Genomic DNA, 21,904 nt, shown 5'->3' on the forward strand with positions numbered 1-21,904 from the left:
ACCGTTAGTAGAAATGCTTGCCAGAGCAAAAGTCTTCAGAAGGCATCAACAGTAATCTCTCAATATCAAGTGATATTGAGAGATTCCTAGTCATGCCTTCCTAAGACTTTTGCTAGGACAAGAATTTCTGTTGATGACAAGATATCCGTCATGCAAAAGTCTACACCATCAGCAGAAATTCTTGCAAGTACAAAAGTCTTCAGAAAGCATTATTAGTAATGTACAAGGGCCGCAGAAAAAAAATTATCAACTCCTCTGTCTTGCTCAAGTATTTGAAAAAAAATTTCAATTGCTCTGTTTTACACTGTTGAGTAATATATAGAGGAGTTGAAATGTACAACAAGATTGTACATTGCTCAACAGTGCAAGACAGAGGAGTTGAAATTTTTATTTTTTAGATACTTGAGCAAGACAGAGGAGTTGATAATTTTTCTTATCTAGTTTTTTTCTGTATACCTACTTAGTTTCAAACATAATTCTATCTTACGGTGGTGAAACCAAGTGCACACCTTGCTCCTTCCTAACTAGTTTGGTTTGTCTTACTTGGAAATTACCCAATTCTCATCAAGTAGTATTTTCTTCAGTTTTTTGAGTTTAATTAGTAACAAAAAGGCTTTAAAAGCACACAAATTCTTCAATATTGATCTAGTAGTGATCTTAGAAGTGAGATTTGTAAGAACATTTTAATTGAATAAGATCCTTGATAATTGTAATATTTTAGCACTATCTCTTGTGAGCTACCAGGACCACTATCAGTAGCTTGAGCTGGTGTTGTGGATGGATTAATTTCTTGATTTTTTGTTTCCTCCGTTGAGGTGTCCCCAGTCTAGTAATCAATTGGACCAAGTAGTACAACCTGTTCCTGAAATTGCTCTTCGATTTCACTTTCATCTGCCACGCTAGTATCAAACACAGTACAAGATTCATAAAAACCAACATACACACTTTCTTCAACATATTTTGTTCTTTGGTTCAACCTATAGGATTTTTTATGTAGTGAATATCCTAAGAAGATTTCCTTATCACTACTTGCTTCAAATTTTTCTAGATTATCTTTTCTATTATTATGAGTGAAATACTTGCAATCAAAGGTCCTAAAATAAGAAATATTAGGTTCTCTCCCTTTAGTTAACTCATATAGAGTCTTCTCTAGAAGATACCTAATCATACATCTATTTACAATGTAACAAGTAGTGCATCAAAATTATTGTGCAAGATTTCCTGCAATCATCATTGTTTAAGTCATGTCTTCTAAATTCTATTTTTCTTTTCTACTGCTTTATTTTTGTTGTGGTGTTTTGGGAGCAAAAGAATTATGATCTATTCCATTTGCTGATCATAATTCTAAGAATTTTATATTTCTAAATTCTGTTCCATGGTTAGATCTGATGGAAATTAGGGAGGTGTCTAGTTTCTTTTTTATTGCCTTGACAAAAAAAAATAATGACAACTTCTTTGAAAGCTAAAAACAATGTCCAGGTGAACCTAGAATAATCATTAATAATCATATAAACATACCTCTTGCCTTCTTTGCTTTTTACCCCCATTGATCCATAAAGGTCTATATCGACCAAGTCTAGACACTTGGTTGTACTGAATTGGTTCTTTGTCTTGAGTGAGGATCTCACTTGATTCTCCCTAACACAAGAACTATAAACTTTTTCATCATTAAACTTAGGTTTAGTCAAGCCTGCTTCTATGTCCTTTGAGGCATGTTTGTTCAATGATTTCAGATTGGCATGTGCAAGTCTTTTGTGTCATAAAAGGGGATCACAATCAATTGTACTAAGACATACCAAATATGTACCAGGGATCTCTAGATATCAAGTTTATACACATTTCAATATCTCTTGGCAGTCAAAATAATTTTATTTGTATCAAACTTCTTATCCTTGTACCCTGCAGAAGCAAATCTTACCTTGTTTCCTTTGTCAGAAAGGTGAGAGATACAGAGCAAATTGTTCTTCAATCAATTAACCTGATATACTTTTTCTAATGCTCTTGTTTTATATCTATCAATCTTTTCAACATCAGTGATAATACATTTTTTACCATCTCCAAATGACATACTCCTTTCATTAAATAAGATAAGTGGAAGTAACTTTCATTTATCTCTAGTGATATGCCTTGAGAAAATACTATACATGTACTAATATCGCTTGTTTCCTTTCACTTTTACCTGTAAAATAATTTAGGGGTTAGTTTTAGGAACTTAGTCAAGCTTGAGTCCTTTCTTATAATCAAAAGGGTGAATCATGTTTTTTCTAGCCAATCTAGGCAACATGTATGTGGACCTACTTTTTTGAACAAGTTTGAAATTGTTCCTGTCAATTTGAGTTTTCTTAAAACCAATTTTATTTTTTAGATTTGTGTTTCTAATTCTACAACTTACTGCTACTGGATATTCAGTAGTGGGATGTCTAAAATTCCACATATATAGTGCATAGATTCTTTGTAACACCAATTTCTTTATGAAATTCTAGACTAGCTTTTACACTATGATTCTTTCAATCAATTTGTTCATAATTCTAGAAGAGTTAGTCGATTTATTTTCTCTTTCAAGATCCATTTTTAACATAGAAATTTCTTGAATTAGTTTTCTCACATCTTTTCATATAAAACATCATTTATGTATTGATTAAGGTCTGACTCAACTTTTTTTTGATCTTCATTCATTATATTTTTTCCTTTTTCAATGAGTGATAATTTTAGAATTTCATTCTTTAGATTTAGATTTGATGAATCAAGTATACCAATATGTTCTTTTAGGGTCCGATTTTCATTTTCAGTGGCAATATTACAAGTCTTAAAGTCAATGTAATCAAACTTTAGGCGTGCAAAAGCACTAAAAATTCATCCCTATCAGAGGTCAATTCTTCAAAGTCATCAATTAGTGCACTAATTACAAAAAAAATCTTTCTTTTCGAAAAGAGGAGCAATTTTTCTTTTAGCTAAAAAATGCTTACCTCAGGAGTTGCTTCCTTTTCCTCTATGTCTGAGTCTCCAATAGCCATGAAAGCAATTTATAACACCTCGAAACCTGGTCCCAAGACGTCACTCGGTGCTCAAGACTATGAGTAGCCTTAAGCTAACCCTGTCTTTATACTACTAAACCTAAGTCTCATAATGATGGAAATATAGATATAAAAGTCATACTATAATATGGAAACTATCTATAATATCTGAGAATAATATTTTAAACATCAATACTGAATTATCTGAATCAAAACTGGCAGTCTGACTAGCCTCTACTACTAATACTAGAGAACCATTGGGACAAACCCCCAGCTAACTTGAACTGTTTGAAAGAAATACTAAATTATGTAAATTGATAAACTGCAAAATCTGAGTGAACAAGTCCCCAAACTATGAGGACTCACCAACTATAGGATGTAGATGGAGATGCTCGGACTACTCACGGTGCTGATACTGAGCACCTAAACCTACATCATGAGATAATATAGCACATAGACATATATGTAGATCAGTACTTTGAGGATGTATTGAGTATATGCGGGTGAAATGCATAAGTAAAACATCATCTCATCATCATAATTTATAAAACAATGCATGCTAAATGTAAATGACTCACATAAGCTGGAATATCTAAAATACTAAATTCACGAGTAATAAATCAAACATACTTTATAAATCTAGTGAGTTATAAAATTTAGTTCTAAAAGCTATACTCGTATTCTGTTTGTAAATCATACTGTCTAAATGTAGATAGAGCTCACTTCTGAATTCTAAAATCTAAAAGCTAAAGTCTGCAATTGTTATCTTTCTGTAAAGCATAATCTGTGTAAACTTTGTGAGCCTTTATACTTAGTTTTCTGAAAACCTTTACTATTACACTATAGAAAAAACACTTTATCTTAAGGAAGTCTCTTAACCGACATAAACCATGCGAGCTGCATGGAGTCCAATGTCTCATCCTTCTAAGGAAGAAACCTCACATTGGGGAGATGTGTCATACTCTTGCCAAGGAGTATAACCTATTTTCCATGTAATCAATCACAAGCTAAATCTATCATCCATATAGAAATGAGAATAATCTCAAAATCTGTAACTACGTTGGCTATGTAGTTCTATGGAAGATAGGGCACACTAATCCCACACTTTTCGCTCGGTGCTAAATACTACTCTCTTTATATTTTCTACGCTCACTCTGTTGGAAATCTACTTTAAAACTAGCATAAAGGTTTATCTAAAACTAATTATGCATTTATCTGATAAAATTTGTAAATAAAGCTGATTTGAATTTTGCAATCTATAATAATCTAAAAAGTGGATTCCATAGCTAATTCGATGATCGCAAGATCAAACCTTTACTGAAAATCTGTAAATAATCTGATAATAGGAAGCTTAAAGCATCATTTTTCTTGAAATACTAATATTCAATGTTGGGGTAATAGCCCATGCTTCAATCTCATGTTAAAACATCATAATAATTATGTTTGATACTGAAAATAATGATAATTCATCTCAAAATCTGTAAATTACTGCAATAGGCGTGAAAATAAGAAAATAGACATGCAATTTAACTTCTAAAATACTTGAATCTCAAAATATTGCAAAGATCAATAATGGGTATGAACCCTAATTCAAATCTCATTAATAATCATTCAAATTCATATAACTTTTAAATAAAAACTTAGTTTTGGACACAAGGATGGAAGAAGATCCTTGTTCATAAATCCCACATACCTTGATTGATGATTAGATGAAGATTCTTGAATTATGGATTCCTATTTGAGTTCTTGGGGATGAGTTCTTGATTATCTTGCCTTGGGCATCCTCAATTTCGATCTTTCTTCGAGAATCTATGGAGGATTTTGATTTTTTGGAGAAGAAGCTTTGGAGCTTTAGGGTTTTGCTTTGGGAGAGAATCGATGAAATTGGGCATAAAGTGCTTAGAATAAATTTAATTCCTTGTTTTGGATGAATTGGGGCCTTGAGAATTGACCAAAATGCCCTCTTTAAACTCCTGGATGGAACTGAAAATGTAACTTTTTTTTCGATTTAGGTGGCCACCGCGATAGTGGCGCGCCACCGTGATGCGCCACTATTGCGGTGGCTTACTGGACATTCTCCGTGATGCGTTACCATTGCGGTGCCCCTTTGAAATGTCATTTTGGCCACTGGTGTGACTAATATTGTGTTGTGCCAATATTGCATCACGCCAATATCGTGTCGCGCCAATATTGAATCACGCTAATATCGCGTCCCGCCAATATCGCATCGGGCTACTGGAAATTGATAATTGGGAAATTGGCCCTCTCCGTGATGCGCCAATATCGCAATTTACTGAAATGGGACAATTGGGAATTTGGGCTTCTCAGCGACGTAGGGCTATCGTGGAGGGCCACTGGAATTTGACAATCATCATTTTACCCTTCTCCGTGATGCGCCGAGTGCCCAGGTGGCACACTGCCAATTTTAAAACATCATAACTCCTTCACCGAGTGTTCGAATTGGGCAAATTTGGTATTGATGGAAAGCTTATTCAATTTTCCACATAATGGGAGATCCGAATCTGGAAAATTACGCATGAACTAAATATTCTTCATTTTGGAAGTCATTTCTTAACATTCTAGTAATGAATTTAAGCTAGGAAAAGTGCGGGGTATTACAATACCTCTCCCTTGGGAACATTCGTCCTCAAATGTGGCTAATTTTAGCTGAAAAATACTGAGAAATCTGAGGCTATAAACTACCATGCACAACTGAAATAAACTGAATCTCAATTAAAATGAGCTATTGAGCTGATCTGAGAGTGCATGAATTCTCATGAACATAACCATATCTAGCTGAATTTGAAATTGGAAGAGAACTAAATGAAGGAAAACTAATACCTTCGGCTGAAGCTGAATTCGTGGAGAAGAGATATGCATACTTGGTACGCATGTCTGCTTCTGCTTCCCAAGTAGCACTCTCAATGGACTGATTTCACCACAGAAATTTGACCAAGGGAACTTTTTTGTTCCTTTGTCTACGAATCTGATGATCAAGAATCTCTACTGGGACTTCTTCGTAAGAAAGGCTATTCTGAATATCTGTGCTTTCTAGAGAAACTATAATGGCTGAATCATCCATGCACTTCTTCAACAAGGACATATGGAATACTGGATTAACTGAGGATAAATCTGCGGGTAACTCAAGCTCATACGGAACCTTCCCAAAATGACTCAAAATACAGAAGGGACCAACATAACGGGACTAAGCTTCCCCTTCTTGCCAAATCTCTTCACCCCTTTCATGGGTGAAACTTTTAAATACATAAGATCATTAACCTCAACCTCAAGATCTATTCTTCTCACATCGGCATAAGATTTCTAATGACTCTGGGCTGCTTTTAATCTCTCTCTGATCAACTGAACTTTCTCTATAGCCTCAAACACCATGTCTGGCCCAATCAAGGTGGCCTCACCCACTTTGAACCAACCAACTGACAATCTACATCTCTGCCCATAAAGAACCTCAAACGGAGCATCTGAATACTAGCATGATAATTGTTATTATAAACGAACTCAATCAGTGGCAAATGCTCATCCCAACTACCTTTGAAATCAAAAACACATGCCTTCAACATATCCTATAAAGTCTGAAGAGTCCTATTTTCCCGACCATATGTCTGGGGATGAAAAACTAAACTAAGATAAACTTGGGTACCAAGACCCTTCTGAAAGGCTAGGTAAATTGAGTACCCCTGTTGGAGATGATAGATAAAGGAACTCCGTGCAATCTAACCATCTCTCGAATATACAACTTAGCATAATCTTTAGCCGTGTAGGATGTGTGAACTGGCAAGAAATGCACTGACTTAGTCTGTCTACAATAACCCAAATTGAATCATATTGACGATGCGAATGGGGTAAACCAGTCACAAAATCCATATTCACCTCTTCCCACTTTCAAGTAGGGATACCAAACTCTTGCTATACACCACCAGGTCTTTGGTGCTTTACCTTAACTTGTTGACAAGTTTCACACTTGGCTGCAAACTCTGCTATATCTCTTTTCATACCACTCCACCTACAGATTTTCCACAAGTTGTGGTACATCTTGGTCGCTCAAGGATAGATAGAATAACACACACTATCTTCTTCCGCCATAATCTGTTGCCTCAAATCACCAACCCAAGGCACACACAATCTACTCTGGTATCTCAACACACCATCTCCCCCTTAGGAGAAAATCTCTATCTTTCGGTCTTTAACTGACTCCTTCAGTTTGACCAAACTAGGATCCTTATCTTGTTTCTCCTTCACTTTCGAAACTAGAGAAGATTCAGAACTACTTTGAACCCAAACATTCCCTTCAGCTGAGTCAACCAACCTAATATCCAATCTAGCTAATTGATGAACTTCTCAAACTAAATCTTTCTTATCACTCTCTACATGGGCAACACTGCCCATAGACAGTCTACTAAGGGCGCCTGCCACTACGTTGGCCTTTCTCGGATGGTACAACATACTCATATCATAATCTTTCAACAACTCCAACCACCTTCTCTGACTGAAATTCAACTCTCTCTGAGTAAACACATACTGTAAGCTTTTATGGTCTGTGAACACATCAACATGCACACCATACAAATAATGTCTCAAGATTTTCAAAGCAAACACAATAGCAGCTAACTCAAGATCATGGGTTGGGTAATTCTTTTTATGGGGCTTAAGCTGTCTAGAGGCATAGGTTATGAACTTACCTCTCTGTATCAAAACACAACCCAAACCAACTCTGGAGGCATCACAATAAACCAAAAAAACCTCTGTACCATTAGGTAACGCTAAAATTAGGGCTGAAGTGAGTCGAGTCGTCAACTCCTGAAAACTCTTCTTGCAGAAATCTAAACACTAAAACTTAACTTTATTTTGGTTTAATATAGATATAGGAGATTTAATACACGAGAAACCCTCAACAAAACATCTGTAATAACCGACTAGACCCAAGAAATTCCTAATGTGTGATGGGGAAATAGGTCTAGGCTAATTCCTTACGACTTCTGTCTTTTGGGGATCAACTCTAATACTTTCACTGGAAACGATATGACTAAGGAAAGATACTGACCTTAGCCAAAATTCAAACTTGCTTAACTTGGCAAACAACTAGTGGTCTCTAAGGGTTTGCAACACAATTCTAAGATAGTCTGTATGATCATCCTCACTATGAGAGTAGACAAGAATATCATCGATAAAGACTATGAAAAACATATCCAAATACTGTTTGAACACTCTATTCATCAAATCCATGAAAGCTATTGGGGCATTTGTTAGTCCGAAGGACATAACTAGAAACTCAAAATGACCATAATGGGTTCTGAAAGTTATCTTTGGAATATCACATTCCCTTACTTTAAGCTGATGATAGCCAAATCTAAGGTCTATCTTTGATAATAACTGGCCCATTGGAGTTGATCAAATAAGTCATCAATTCTAGGAAGAGGGTACTTGTTTTTTATTGTACCTTTATTCAACTGACGATAGTCAATGCACATACATAAAGAATCATCTTTCTTTCACACGAATAGGATGGGAGTGCCCCATGGAGAAACACTAGGCCTTATAAAACCTTCACCTAAAAGATCTTTGAGTTGCTCTTTCAACTCCTTAAGATCAGCGGGAGCCATACGATATAGAGGTAAAGAAATAGGCTGAGTATCTAGAAGAAGGTCAATATAAAATTCTATTTCCTTATCGGGAGGTACCCTTGGCAAATCTTCGGGAAAAACATCAGGAAACCCATTAACTATGCTGACTGACTGAACTATTGGAGTCTCAGACTTAGTGTCTTTAACTCGAACAAGATGATAGATACACCCTTTTGAAATCAACTTTCTGGCTTTAAGATAAGATATGAAATGAGTTTTGGGAGACACTGAATTACTTGACCACTCAAAAACTGGCTCACCTGGAAACTAAAACTTCACCACTCGAGTGCGACAATCTATAGAGGCATAATAAGAATGGAGCCAATCCATACCAAGAAGAAGATCAAAGTCAACTATATCTAACTCTATTAGGTCTGCTAATATGAATTTATGAAGGACAGTGACAGGACACTTTCTATAGATCTTTTTAGCAATAACTAAGCCTACTGGGGTAGACACTAAGAAAGGCTCAGGAATTTTTTCAGAACTTATCTCAAAATTTACTGCAACTAACGGGGCCACATAAGAGAAACTCGACCCAGGTCTAACAACACATAAACATCAAAATGAAAGACACGAAGCATACCAGTAATAATATCTAGTGAATCCTCCTGCTCCTAATGGGATGGTAAAGCATAAAATTGATTCTGGCGCTGATTGCCACCGGTACTAGATGATGTGCCCCAAGGAAGAACTGGGCGACCTAAAGGAGTTGGTGCACTCACAGCCTGAGTCTAGGGACGAACATCTCTATTTCCCTACATATCATGCGGATAATCTATAATACCATAACCCAAATTACCACAACCGAAGCAACCCTTTTGTCCAGCCAAATACTCACTGGGATGACTTTTACCACACCTAGCACATGGAGGATAACTGGGCCTACCACTCATACTATTCTGGGATCTGGACATAGAAACCTTATGCCACTGCTCCTATATACCTCTGGGAGTGAGAGAACTAGCTGAAAATGGTGCTGGAATAGATGAACGATTCTGAAACTGCGAACAATTTTCTTCTTGAGACCTATTCTAACCATACTCCAACTGTCCTATTCTAGCCCTCTTATTATTTCTATCTCTCCCTTTCAACTTCTCTACCTCAATCTACTGAGCATGCATCATTAGTCTCGCAAGGTCCATGTCTCCAATGAGCATGGCAGTCCTACACTCCTTGACTACCAAGATAGATACTCCAGTAACAAACTTACTCATACTACCCCTAAGACCAGCTATCGTATCAGGAGCATACTTAGACAGCTAATTAAACTTAAGGCAGTACTCCTTCACTATCTTCGAGCCCTGCTTCAAATTTATAAACTCTTTGATCTAAGCTTCTCTCATCTCATATGGGAAGAACCTGTCTAGAAAAGTATCCTAAAACACCTGCCAACTCATAGGAACAACATTTTCACCTCTACCATTCTTCTACATCACTACCTAATCATGCGTTATATCCTTCAATCTATAGGATGCTAACTATATACTTTCCTCCTAAAAATGATGCATAATATGGGTGATCTTCTTTACCTCATCTAAATAAAGCTGTGGGTCCTCACCTTCCTTTGACCTAAAGAACTCTAGTGGATTCATTTTTATGAAGTCTCTGATTCTAACTGCTGCTAAATCCTTATTTTGTTTGAGTAGGACTGTAGCTTGATTCTGATAATTACCCTGAACATTAGTAGTCACAGCTTGGGCTAACGCCTAAAAGACAAGCCTAAACTCAGCATATGATACATTTTCATTCAAAGGATCTGTGGGCTGGGGAGGCTGGTTATCATTTTTGTAGGCGTTAGCTCAACGAGGAAGCATATTCAGCTGTCATGTAAGAGCACGAGTTAAAAAAAGATAGAGATACTATAAGTAATATAGATCATGAAAGAAAAAGATGATTTCCTAAGAACGTTCTGTAGCCTCTTGCTCATAAATATGACGTGCTTCACACCCATGACCAAGACTCTATGTAACGTAGTTTGTATGACTCCCTAGGACTATTAAAAACTTTAGGCTCTAATATCAAGTTTGTAACGCTCTGAAACATGGTCCCGAGAGGTTACATGGTTCTCAAGACTATAAGTAGCCTTGAGCTAACCCTGTCGGCATACTACTGAGCCTAAGTCTCATAATGATGGAAATATAGATATAAAAGTCATATTATAATGCATAAACTATCTATAATATCTAAGAATAATATCTGAAATATAAATACTGAATAGTTTGAATCAAAACTAGCAGTCTGACAAGCCTATACTACTAATACTAGAGAGTCACTGGGACAAATCCCCAGCTAACTCAAACTATTTAAAAGTAATGCTAAATCATGTAAACTGATAAGCTGTAAAATCTGAGTGAACAAGTCCCCAAACTATAAGGACTTACCAACTATAGGATATAGATAGAGATGCTCGGACTACTTACGATGTTGATACTGAGCACTTGAACCTACATTATGAGATAATGTAACATATAGACATATATGTAGATCAGTACTTTGAGGATGTATTGAGTATATGAGGGTGAAATGCATAAGTAAAATATCATCTCATTATTACAATTTATAAAACAATACGTGCTAAATGTAAATGACTCACATAAGCTGGAATATCTAAAATACTGAATTCATGAATAATAAATCAATTGTACTTTATAAATCTAGTGAGTCATAACATTTAGTTCTGAAAGCTATACTCATATTCTATTTGTAAATCATACTGTCTAAGTGTAGAAAGAGCTCACTTCAGAATTCTGAAATCTAAAATCTAAAGTCTGTAACTGTTATCTTTCTGTAAAGCATAATCTGAGTAAACTTTGTGAGCCTTTACACTTAGTTTTCTGAAAACCTTTACTATTAAACTGTAGGAAAAACCCTTTATCTTAAGGGAGGTTCTCCTAACCGACATAAACCATGCAAGCTACATAGAGTCCAACGTCTCGTCCTCCTAAGGAAGAAACCTTACATTGGGGAGAGGTATCATACTCTTGCCAAGGAGTATAACATACTTTTCATGTGATCGATCACAAGATAAATCTATCATCCATATAGAAATGACATTAATCTCAAAATCTGTACCTACGTTGGCTACGTAGTTCTGTGGAAGATAGGGCATGCTAATCCCACACTTCCCGTTCGGTGCTAAATACTACTCCCTTTTTATTTGCTACGCTCACACTATTGAAAATCTACTTTAAAACTAGCATAAGGGTTTATCTAAAACCAATTATGCATTTATCTAATAAAATCTATACATAAAGCTGATCTAAATTCTGTAATCTGTAATAATCTAAAAAGTGGATTTCATAGCTAATTCGATGATCAAAAGATCAAAGCTTTACTGAAAATCTGTAAATAATATGATAATAGGAAGCTTAAAGCATCATCTTTCTTGAAATAATAATATTCAATCTTGGGGTGGTAACCTATGCTTCAATCTCATGACAAAACATCATAATAATCATGCTTGATATTGAAAACAATGATAATTCATCTCAAAATCTGTAAATTACTACAATAGGCATGAAAATATGAAAATAGACATGCAATTCAACTTCTAAAATACTTGAAATCTCAAAATCTTGCAAAGAGCAATAATGGGTATGAACCCTAATTCAAATCTCATGAATAGTCATTCAAATTCATATAACTTTTAAATAAAAACTTAGTTTTAGGCACAAGGATAGAAGAAAATCCTTGTTCATAAACCCCACATACCTTGATTGATGATTAGATGGAGATTCTTGAATTATGGATTCCTTTTTGAGTTCTTGGGGATGAGTTCGTGATTATCTTATCTTGGGAATCCTCAATTTAAAGCTTTCTTGAAGAATCTATGGAGGATTTTGATTTCTTGAAGAAGAAGCTTTGGAGCTTTAGGGTTTTGCTTTGGGAGAGAATTGATGAAATTGGGCATAAAGTGCTTAGAATGGGTTTAATTCCTTATTTTGGACGTATTGGGGCCTTGAGATTTGACCAAAATGCCCTTTTTAAACTTCTGGACAGAACTGAAAATGTAATTTTTTTTCCAATTTGGGTGGCTACCGCGACGCGCCACTATTGCGGTGGCTTACTGGAAAACAGGCGAGGGGGAACTGGACATTCTTCGCGATGCGCCAGCATTACGGTGCCCCTTTGAAATGCCATTTTGGCCACTGGTGCGATGTGCCAATATCGTGTCGGGCTACTGAAAATTGATAATTGAAAAATTGGCCCTCTCCGCGATGCACCAATGTTGCGTTGGTCTACTAGAATAGGAAAATTGAGAATTTGGGCTTCTCCACAATGCGGGGCTATCGCGGAGGGCCACTAAAATTTGACAATCATCATTTTACCCTTCTCCGCAACGCGCCGAGTTCCCAGGTGGCAAACTGTCAACTTAAAAACGTTATAACTCCTTCACCGAGTGTCGAAATCGGACGAATTTAGTATCCATGGAAAGCCTATTTGATTTTCCACACAATGGGAGATTCAAATCTGGAAAATTCCACATGAAATAAATATTATTTATTTTGGAAGCCATTTCTTAACATTCTAGGAACTAATTTAAGCTAGAAAAAGTGTGGGGTATTACCCAATTTCATCTACATCTCCATTATCTGATTCATTTGAATCTGAGCCCTAAGTAATTACCATGACATATTCTTTCTTTTCCTTTGCCTTCTCCTTTGTTTCTTTTTAGATATTTTCTTTTTTCACTCAATCTCTCATAGTGGATAATCCTTAATCGTGTGATCAGTCTTGTACATTTGTAACACCTATTTTGAGTTTTGTCATTAAACCACTTTTTACTACTTGTTATTTTCTTGTCAGATCCCTTTATTTTGAAGAATTTTTTGAAGTTTTTATCCAGAAAAGATACTTGTTCTTTATCAAGATCAGATTCTTCCCTACCAGATGCCTTTAAAGCCAATGATTTTTTCTTAACCACTTCTTTCATTTTGAGATCTTTCATGTTCATTTCATAGGTTTTCAAATTTTTAACTAACTCATCGATCGTTATTCTTGTGAGATTCTTGGCTTCCTTATAGTTGTGACTTTCATATCCCATTTGAATTTTTGTAGAACCCTGAAACATTCCCAGTTTATTCCCTAGTAATTAGAATTTTTCCTAAGGATGACAACTCATTGACTAAAGATGTCAATCTAGTTATCATTTCTTGTAGTGACTCATTTTCTTTCATTTTGAAGGCTTCATACTCAGTGATGAGTAATGCAATCCTAAATTTTCTTACTTGACTTGTTTCCTCATGAGCATTCACTAAGGCATTCTAAATCTGTTTGATAGTGGAGCAGTTTTACACACTATTGTTCTTAGCTGGACCTAGACCATAAACAAGGATGTTTTTGGCTTTTGCATGTTTTCAAAGTGCAACAAGGTCTTCAGGAGTGAATTTAATTCTTACTTTTTTTACTCACTTTCTTACCTGTTTTCCATCTACTATCTCTATGGAAATTGTTGGTCCATCGTGATATCGTCTCATATTTCATAGCCCTCACCTTGAATGTACATTTCCCTCCTAGACTTCTACAAAATGAAGTAAAATCCATTGAAGAGATGTGGTCGTGTTGATGACTAACCTTCACTGTGTTCCATAGATGGTGCAGACTTTATCATGATCTTATCTTAGGTTTAACCCTTGCAAGGTAATCCATTCTGATACCAATTGATAATCTACATGACCTAGTTTAGTTACTTTTGACTTAACAATTTCGTATATATGAAATAAGTTGCCTAACGTATTTCAATCCAACAGTAAAAATATAAAGTGAAGAACAAAATATTTTTATGTGAAAAGTATTCGACTCACAAAAGGCATAAAAAATCAAGACCTGTACGAAATCACGACCTGTATCTTTACTGGATTTAACCTCAACTTCACTAAATCACAACGAGCCTATCAACAAAAGATTACAAACCTATGTAACCTACATAATTATAAACTCTAATTCCTAAGCAACTCGTAAACCCTCGAAGTATGTGATCCCAAGTCTTCAAGTTTTCCACAACTTGAAGACAACAATTCTAAATCAGTTTGTACTTCATTGAACTAAGATTATATCAACATTACGACTCGATAACCAACTCCTAATATATATAGACTATGACTCTTTATCTAACTTAGTATTAGGACCAGGTTCAACAATGTGTTTCTTCAAGTAGTACACTACCAAATCAATTTGTCAATTGCCTTTTTTGCCTTATAAGTGTGTCAATAATTCTGAATAACACTTCTTCTATTTAAGCACCAACTTTTCAAAGACTTATCTTCAGGTCAAACTCCTCCTTGCATCCAAACTCTCAATACATAGAATTCTACTTCAAGCGAGACTCCTTCTTCAAATCAAACGCGTGCATCTTTAAGTGTTGTAGTCAGTTAAACTCCAACTCTTCAATTCAACATATGAATTATTCTGTTGAGTTTATCAAAAGTAATCATTATCTACTCCTTTATTCTTGTACTCTTTCTTTGCTCATCGATGACCGTGCTATGAGCTTTAGCCTGCTGTAATGCACATGTGAAACATATTAACTAATATATTTCATCCACTTTCTCAATCATCAAAACTCCATAGAACCCAACAAAATATTTTTGAATCTTGTGATATTAAATTAAAGATATATTAAATGCACCAGAATGACCTTTAATCTTGTAGTCTTAAACACCTGATGTGAAAAGTTGGATAAAAGGAATAATCAGTCAAACAAATTAAAACGAGGGAATATAATTTTCTATATACATAGTATAATTTTTCGATTAAGGATTTTCGACTGACCACCCGTTATTTACGTGGATACGCCACTGCGTGATGCTATACCTGTCCTCTAAAAGTAAAATTTGGGACTTAATGAAAGACACATTTGGCAGTTAGAAAGTTCCGCAAAATTGTCCTCATCGAAGCAAAAAAATAAAATAAAAAAATCCAAGATTCCAGTCTGCAGGCTCTATATTTGATCAAGTAAAAGTTTCCATTCGGCAGAAAATTTGAAGACAAAAATGTTGCCACCTTGCAAATTCCAAAAATAAGAACAATTTGAATAAAACCAAAAAAAATAAAATTTAAAATTATATATGCTGATGGTACAAGATTCATCTACAGAGGTCTCATCCGATACCATTTCACAGTTTTTCCCTCACACATGCGTAAATAATAGTATTATTTTTAATAAATACTAATAGTTATGTATTCAATAGAGTGACGCTGTTTGAATAGAAAGTATAATATCAATTTGGAACGTGAGATAAAAATTTATAATCAGTACTTACTCCGATCATCTTTATTTGTTCATTATTAACTTGACATACATTTTAAAACACAATAACTTATAAAGTTAATTTATTTTATCACTAACTTATAAAGTTAATTTATTTTATCACCCTTTGAGTATAATAAATTTAGTACTTTGAAAAATGCATTAACCGACGAAAAGTATCAAACAACAAGGTAAAATGGACATAACATGGTAAATTATTCATTGGTATTCAAATTGGACAAATATTGTTGGACATCTATTTTTAATATGTTGGACAAGTAAAGATGAAAAGAGGGAGTACGTATGTAGTCCAAAATCTATCCATCAACCGATATTATTTGTGTAAAATCCTGCATATGCTACCGATAATGTATTAACAATTATTTGAACTATTCCAAAAATAAGAAAACTATTTAAGCGATCAATATATAGCTTAAAACTATAGCAAATTTTAAAATATATAGTTAGCTTCAAGAAACTTTTACTGGTTGAGTGGCATTTCTTATTGGGCTCGTCTAAATTCTTGCTATATAAAGAACACCTTTCTCTTCTCTATCTCTCATCACCAAATTCTCCTCTTACTTTTTCATAAGAAGAAAAGGATATTTTACTTGTTTACCAAATATGGAGCTCACTATCTTCCTTGTTTTTTCACTTCTACTAGTCCATGGAGCTCTTGCTAATAGTGGTATGTACTTCTTATATTTATGTAGTATTTAAACGTAATACTAGTTTAAGAGACTTGCGAATTTCTTCTTAGCGAAAGTGAATTTGCAGCAAGACGACTTGTGTCATTGGTTGTCAGGAATCCTTACAAGATAAATGAATTTCCTTGTTTCGACCACGTAAAATAAATCTTTTATGCAATCTTTACAGTGTTGATAAAATTAATCATAAAAAGATAAATTTAGTGACAAACTTTGAGGTTTAATCCTTTGCGAGGAGTCCCTTTTCCTCGAAAATATTTTCTTGAAACATATTTTTTTTAAGAATATGTTTTCTAGTAGATGATTGGTAAGTGAAAGGCATTTTTCCAAAAATGGTTAAACATCAATATGATATTAGCAGTTCAGAGAGTGTTCTGATGAAAATTTAGTGTCAATTAGGGAAAGTAAGACGAAGTTAAAAGCTAAGATGGTCATAAGGAAAACAATTAACTTCCGTCCATTAGTGAGGGAAGTCATTCCTCTCCTTTTGATAGAAGTTCTTAAGAAAATATATTTTCTTCAAAAAATGACTCGTCATATCAGACTCACACTTGTGTCTACCGTCTGTATATGGGCCTGGTGCACACACTCACTATTTCAACTCAGTTTTCATATATCTAGTTAAACAATAAAAAGTACATATACATGTACTAATTTGACTTAAAATCCTATAATGTCTCGTCTCTCCATTTGCAAATAATTTTCGGTCTGAAACACAGAGCTAGGGGGTTGAGCATTGAATAGGAAAAAGAGTGAATCTTAAGGTCCCAAATGAATTAACTTATTCGGAAAAAAGGCCTTAATTCTTCCTATTTGATCAAATACCTAGCTATAAGTCTTAAGGTATTTCTTAACAAGGAAATAACAAGTCGTAGGGATTTCTGTTTAATGATATTGATATCGATGATAGTAACAATTTGGTGTTAGTGACAAAATTGATAGTAACAATTTGGTGTTTGTTACAATCTTGATGCTCGTGATGATATCGATCGTGATCATAATACTGATTTTGTATTATTATTTGAAACCCCAGGAGAAATTGTGTGTGAAGATTTGTCAGTGGAAATATGTGCCTACTCAGTTGCTTCCTCCGGGAGACGTTGCTCTTTGGAGACTTATGAATCAAGTGAGGTAACAACAGGTTATCAATGCAAGACCTCAGAGGTTGTGGCCAATATTGGCTTAGTGAATTTGGTAGAAAGTGACGAGTGCATAAGTGCTTGTGGAGCTGATAGGAACTCTGTTGGTATTTCTTCTGATTCATTTCTTGAATCAACATTCACCTCTAAACTTTGCTCCCAAGAATGCTACAAAAAGTGCCCCAACATTGTTGATCTTTACTACAATTTGGCTTTGGGAGAAGGTATGACATTTCATTACTTCAACTGTATTTAACTTTGAATTTAACTTCTATGCACTATCAGGTCAACTGAAAGATGATTATGTGTGTCCTAATAAGTGGGGATAGGATTTGGCTCCCAGCCATTGCACTTTCTCTTCCATTTCCTCTTCACATTTAGACGAGTGAAACTTGTCAAATATAAATTTTAAAGGTCTAGATAATTATTCATTTAACAAGTACTCCTTTCGTTTCATATTAGTTGACCCTCTTGTTAAAATTATTTGTTTCATTTTAGTTGTCCAAGTTCTAAAATCAAAAGAAGTTTATTGTGTTTTTCCAATATTATTCCTATCATTAAAATAACTATGTAAAATGTATATAATCAAATTTATATTTTCAATGCATAATTAATAGAGTTACTTTAATAAAATAAACTTTTATGAAATATTTTTCGGAAAAGGGCCTAAAATGTCCTTCAACTATCTAAAATGGTGCAAAAATGCTCTTCATCCATCTATTAGGCTAAAATGTCCTTCTAATCCACCTATTGAGTCAGTTTTGCCCTTCCATTTAACAGCTACTTATTGACCCCACCTCATTTATAACATGGCATAGTCCTATTGAACAATTAATATTAAATTAAACTAATTAATTTTATTCTCAAAACCCAACCCGACCCAACTAAGATCCGCTCCAATTCCTTTTAACAAAAAAAATCTCCATTCATCAATCCTAAATCTCACTGCATTCCTCCACCGTGAACCACCACCATAATGGCAAAAACCACCACCCTCTCCGGCGAAGTACTGAAAAAAATAATTCTTTCATATACTTACTTAGCCATATGGATAGGCCTTTCTGCTACAGTAATTGTATACAACAAATATATTCTTGATAAAAAACTATACAATTGACCTTTTCCAATTTCTCTTACAATGATTCACATGGCTTTTTGTTTTTCATTAGCTTCCTTCATCGTACGTATCCTTAAACTTATCGAACTTTTCACCTTGTCCAAAAAGGTCTACTTAACATGTGTGCTTCCTATTGGTGCACTTTACTCACTTTCATTATGGCTATCAAATTCTGCTCATATTTATCTATCTATTTCATTCATCCAAATGCTTTAAGCATTAATGCCTGTTGCTGCTGTGTGTACCATTGGTATATTGTTGAAAAAAGATAGTTTCAAGAAATCTACCATGTGTAACATGGTGGCTATTTGAGTTGGTGTTGCTATTGTTGCATATGGTGAATCGAAGTTAGATGCATAATACTGTTGTGATGATCTTACAATGGCGTCGAGGGATGATGGAGCTGAATGCAGTGAGATTTAGGATTGATGAATGGAGATTTTTTTTGTTAGAAAGAATTGGAGCGGGTCTTAGTTGGGTTGGGTTATTTGGCTGAGGCGGGTTGAGTTTTGAGGATAAAATTAATTAATTAAATTCAATATTAATTGTCCAATAGAAATATGCCATGTCATAAATGAGGTGGGGCCAATAGGTAGTTGTTAAATGGAAGGACAAAATTGACCCAATAGGTGGACGGGAAGGGTATTTTAGTCCCAATAGGTAGATGAAGGATATTTTTGCACCATTTTAGATAGCTAAAGGACGTTTTAGGCCTTTTTCCGAATATTTTTTAAGGAGAATATCAAGTCAATAAGAATCAAATAAAATGAAACAGAGGGATCTGAGTATCTTAACTATAGTTAAGAACATAAAATTATGGAAAATACTCTAATTTTGGTGATGTATGCAATCAATCCCCTTCATAATGTTTGGTACGCATTAGCATTTAGCGTATCATTAATTTTGTTCTCTAAATTTATAGAAAAAGATCAGTAAACTCCCCTCCCTCCACAAGAGCGTTCATATAATTATTGTTTTAAAAAATCAATTTAATTTTTTCTTTAACTGAATGTTTCAATATTTAATCCAATTTCATTCCTAATCATTCTCTAACTATATTGAAGAACAATCAAATATGATTTTCCCAGAATAAATAAAAATTTAATTCATAATTCCATATGGGACTTTTTATGGACATTCTTTATCGCGGCAAAAAATTCAATAGTATGTATGTGGACAAATTTTGCTTTCACATATATATGAAAAAATTGATTCGCACACATATATATACTGTGCATCACAATTTTTAAAAATTAATTCAAAATAAGTATAAAAATGAATTACAGAACATATTACTACTTAATTATTTACTAAGCTTTGTTAAGCTTATGAATATCTAGTTCGAATTTTTTTTGTGTGTGTGTGTGAGTGGTGAGTGTGTGTGGTGGGGTTGGGGGCTAAGGAAGTTCACTGTTTTTTAGACGTAAATTTTAGGAAAATGAAATTAATTATATGAGAATCAAAATTTGTAGGGAGATTGAAATTGTTTACCAAAATAAGAGTGTTTTCCAAAATTTTATGTTCTTAACTATGGTTAGGATGCTTATTAAATAAATTTAATCCAGACCTTTAAAATTTATATTTCACAAGTGTCACTCATCTAAATGTATACTTGAAGAAATAGAGAGAGAGGGTGTAATGGGGAGGAGCCAAATCCAACAAGAGGGATTACTAGCTGGTAAAAATAAAGTATGTAACTTGTTACAAGTCTTCAACAAGTTCAAATACAATGATAGTGCAAAGTTATCTTGTTAGTATATATAAGTTAAATCACTCAATTTTGCATTTAAACTCTATGCACTGATGGCAGATATCATTTAGACATATTTACAGTTTAATATTTTTAGGTGATCTAATTCACAAAATAGTCAACAAATGTATATGTTTTGTATATTTTAGTATAAATATACATATTATATCTACATAATATATATATATATATATATATATATATATATATATATATATATTTGGATTTTATATATATGGGCTAGTGCCCGTAAATAAGTTTCCGACGGAGGAAAAGTAAATGGAGCCCTCATTACATGATCATGTCATATATAAGTATTAATTTTAACATGAGAAAGATGACAACATTAATACGGATAATGTAAAAGTTTTTACTGTCTGCGTGTATAATGTGAATCGTGTAATTTTAGCAAGTTTAGTAACTAAGCTATTCATTTCCTTTGTATTTCGCTGTCAAAAAGAATTTGTCACAATCTTTGCATATATAAAATTTCATATATTATGGCAGGGGTGTATTTGCCAGCATTTTGCATGGGGAGAAATTTGAACGGACGCCGTGAGATGAGCCAAATCCAAAGTTCAGGTGTGGCGTGGCCACCGTCAGCTGCCTCAGATGGATATGGTCGACAGTTGAGTGAAGGCCCTGCTGCAAGTTTTGCACCATTATCCACATCAGGTGGATATGGTCGACTATTCAGTGAAGGCCCTGCTGCAAGTGTTGCACTCACATACGATGATTTGGAGGCTGCTGCGCCATGGTGATGCTGAAGTTACATGTGTCATTTCCGATCATGAAGCTTTTCCAACTGCATTAGTCCTATATATATTCGGCCATAGTACTAAAGAGTCCATATGTTGCTCTGGTTGCACATTTCCGTTTGTTGTTTGCTTTTACTAAATAATCTATAGAAATTTGAGGATTACTTCAGTTGTCATTTTGATTACTTATATAAAGATTATTCTCAATTGGTTCCGCGTTCACACTTTTTTTTTCCTTATCAGCTAAGTTTAGGCTCTAAATGAATTATGTTTGAATTGCATGATATGATAAATGCCATTTGACTAGAAATGCCTCGACTGCCTATATGCAATTTCTGATATCATTGAGATGCACAGTTTCTGCATTATTTGTGCTTGGTGAGATGAGATCATGCTAGCTAGCATCATGTTGGTTGTGGATGGTATACTTCTGTGCAGAAACGGACTGATTAAACACACAATTGGTAGGGCGATTGGTGATGAATAATAGTCCAGCTTTAGTATTGTGTGCCTTATGGACAGTCTGGT

The 21,904-nt window shown here is 34.5% G+C and overlaps 1 protein-coding gene across 1 annotated transcript; it reads left to right on the plus strand.

The window, feature by feature from the left end:
* Positions 1–16,405: 16,405 nt before the first annotated feature.
* LOC107875088 lies at positions 16,406–21,583 on the plus strand. The gene is made up of 3 exons (XM_016721721.2): positions 16,406–16,593; positions 17,646–17,975; positions 21,126–21,583. The coding sequence occupies exons 1-3, from the start codon at positions 16,530–16,532 to the stop codon at positions 21,377–21,379; spliced, it is 648 nt and encodes a 215-aa protein (XP_016577207.1). The 5' UTR covers positions 16,406–16,529; the 3' UTR covers positions 21,380–21,583.
* Positions 21,584–21,904: the final 321 nt, after the last annotated feature.

This window comes from Capsicum annuum, chromosome 6, assembly GCF_002878395.1.
Source record: "Capsicum annuum cultivar UCD-10X-F1 chromosome 6, UCD10Xv1.1, whole genome shotgun sequence".
Classification (NCBI taxonomy): domain Eukaryota; kingdom Viridiplantae; phylum Streptophyta; class Magnoliopsida; order Solanales; family Solanaceae; genus Capsicum; species Capsicum annuum.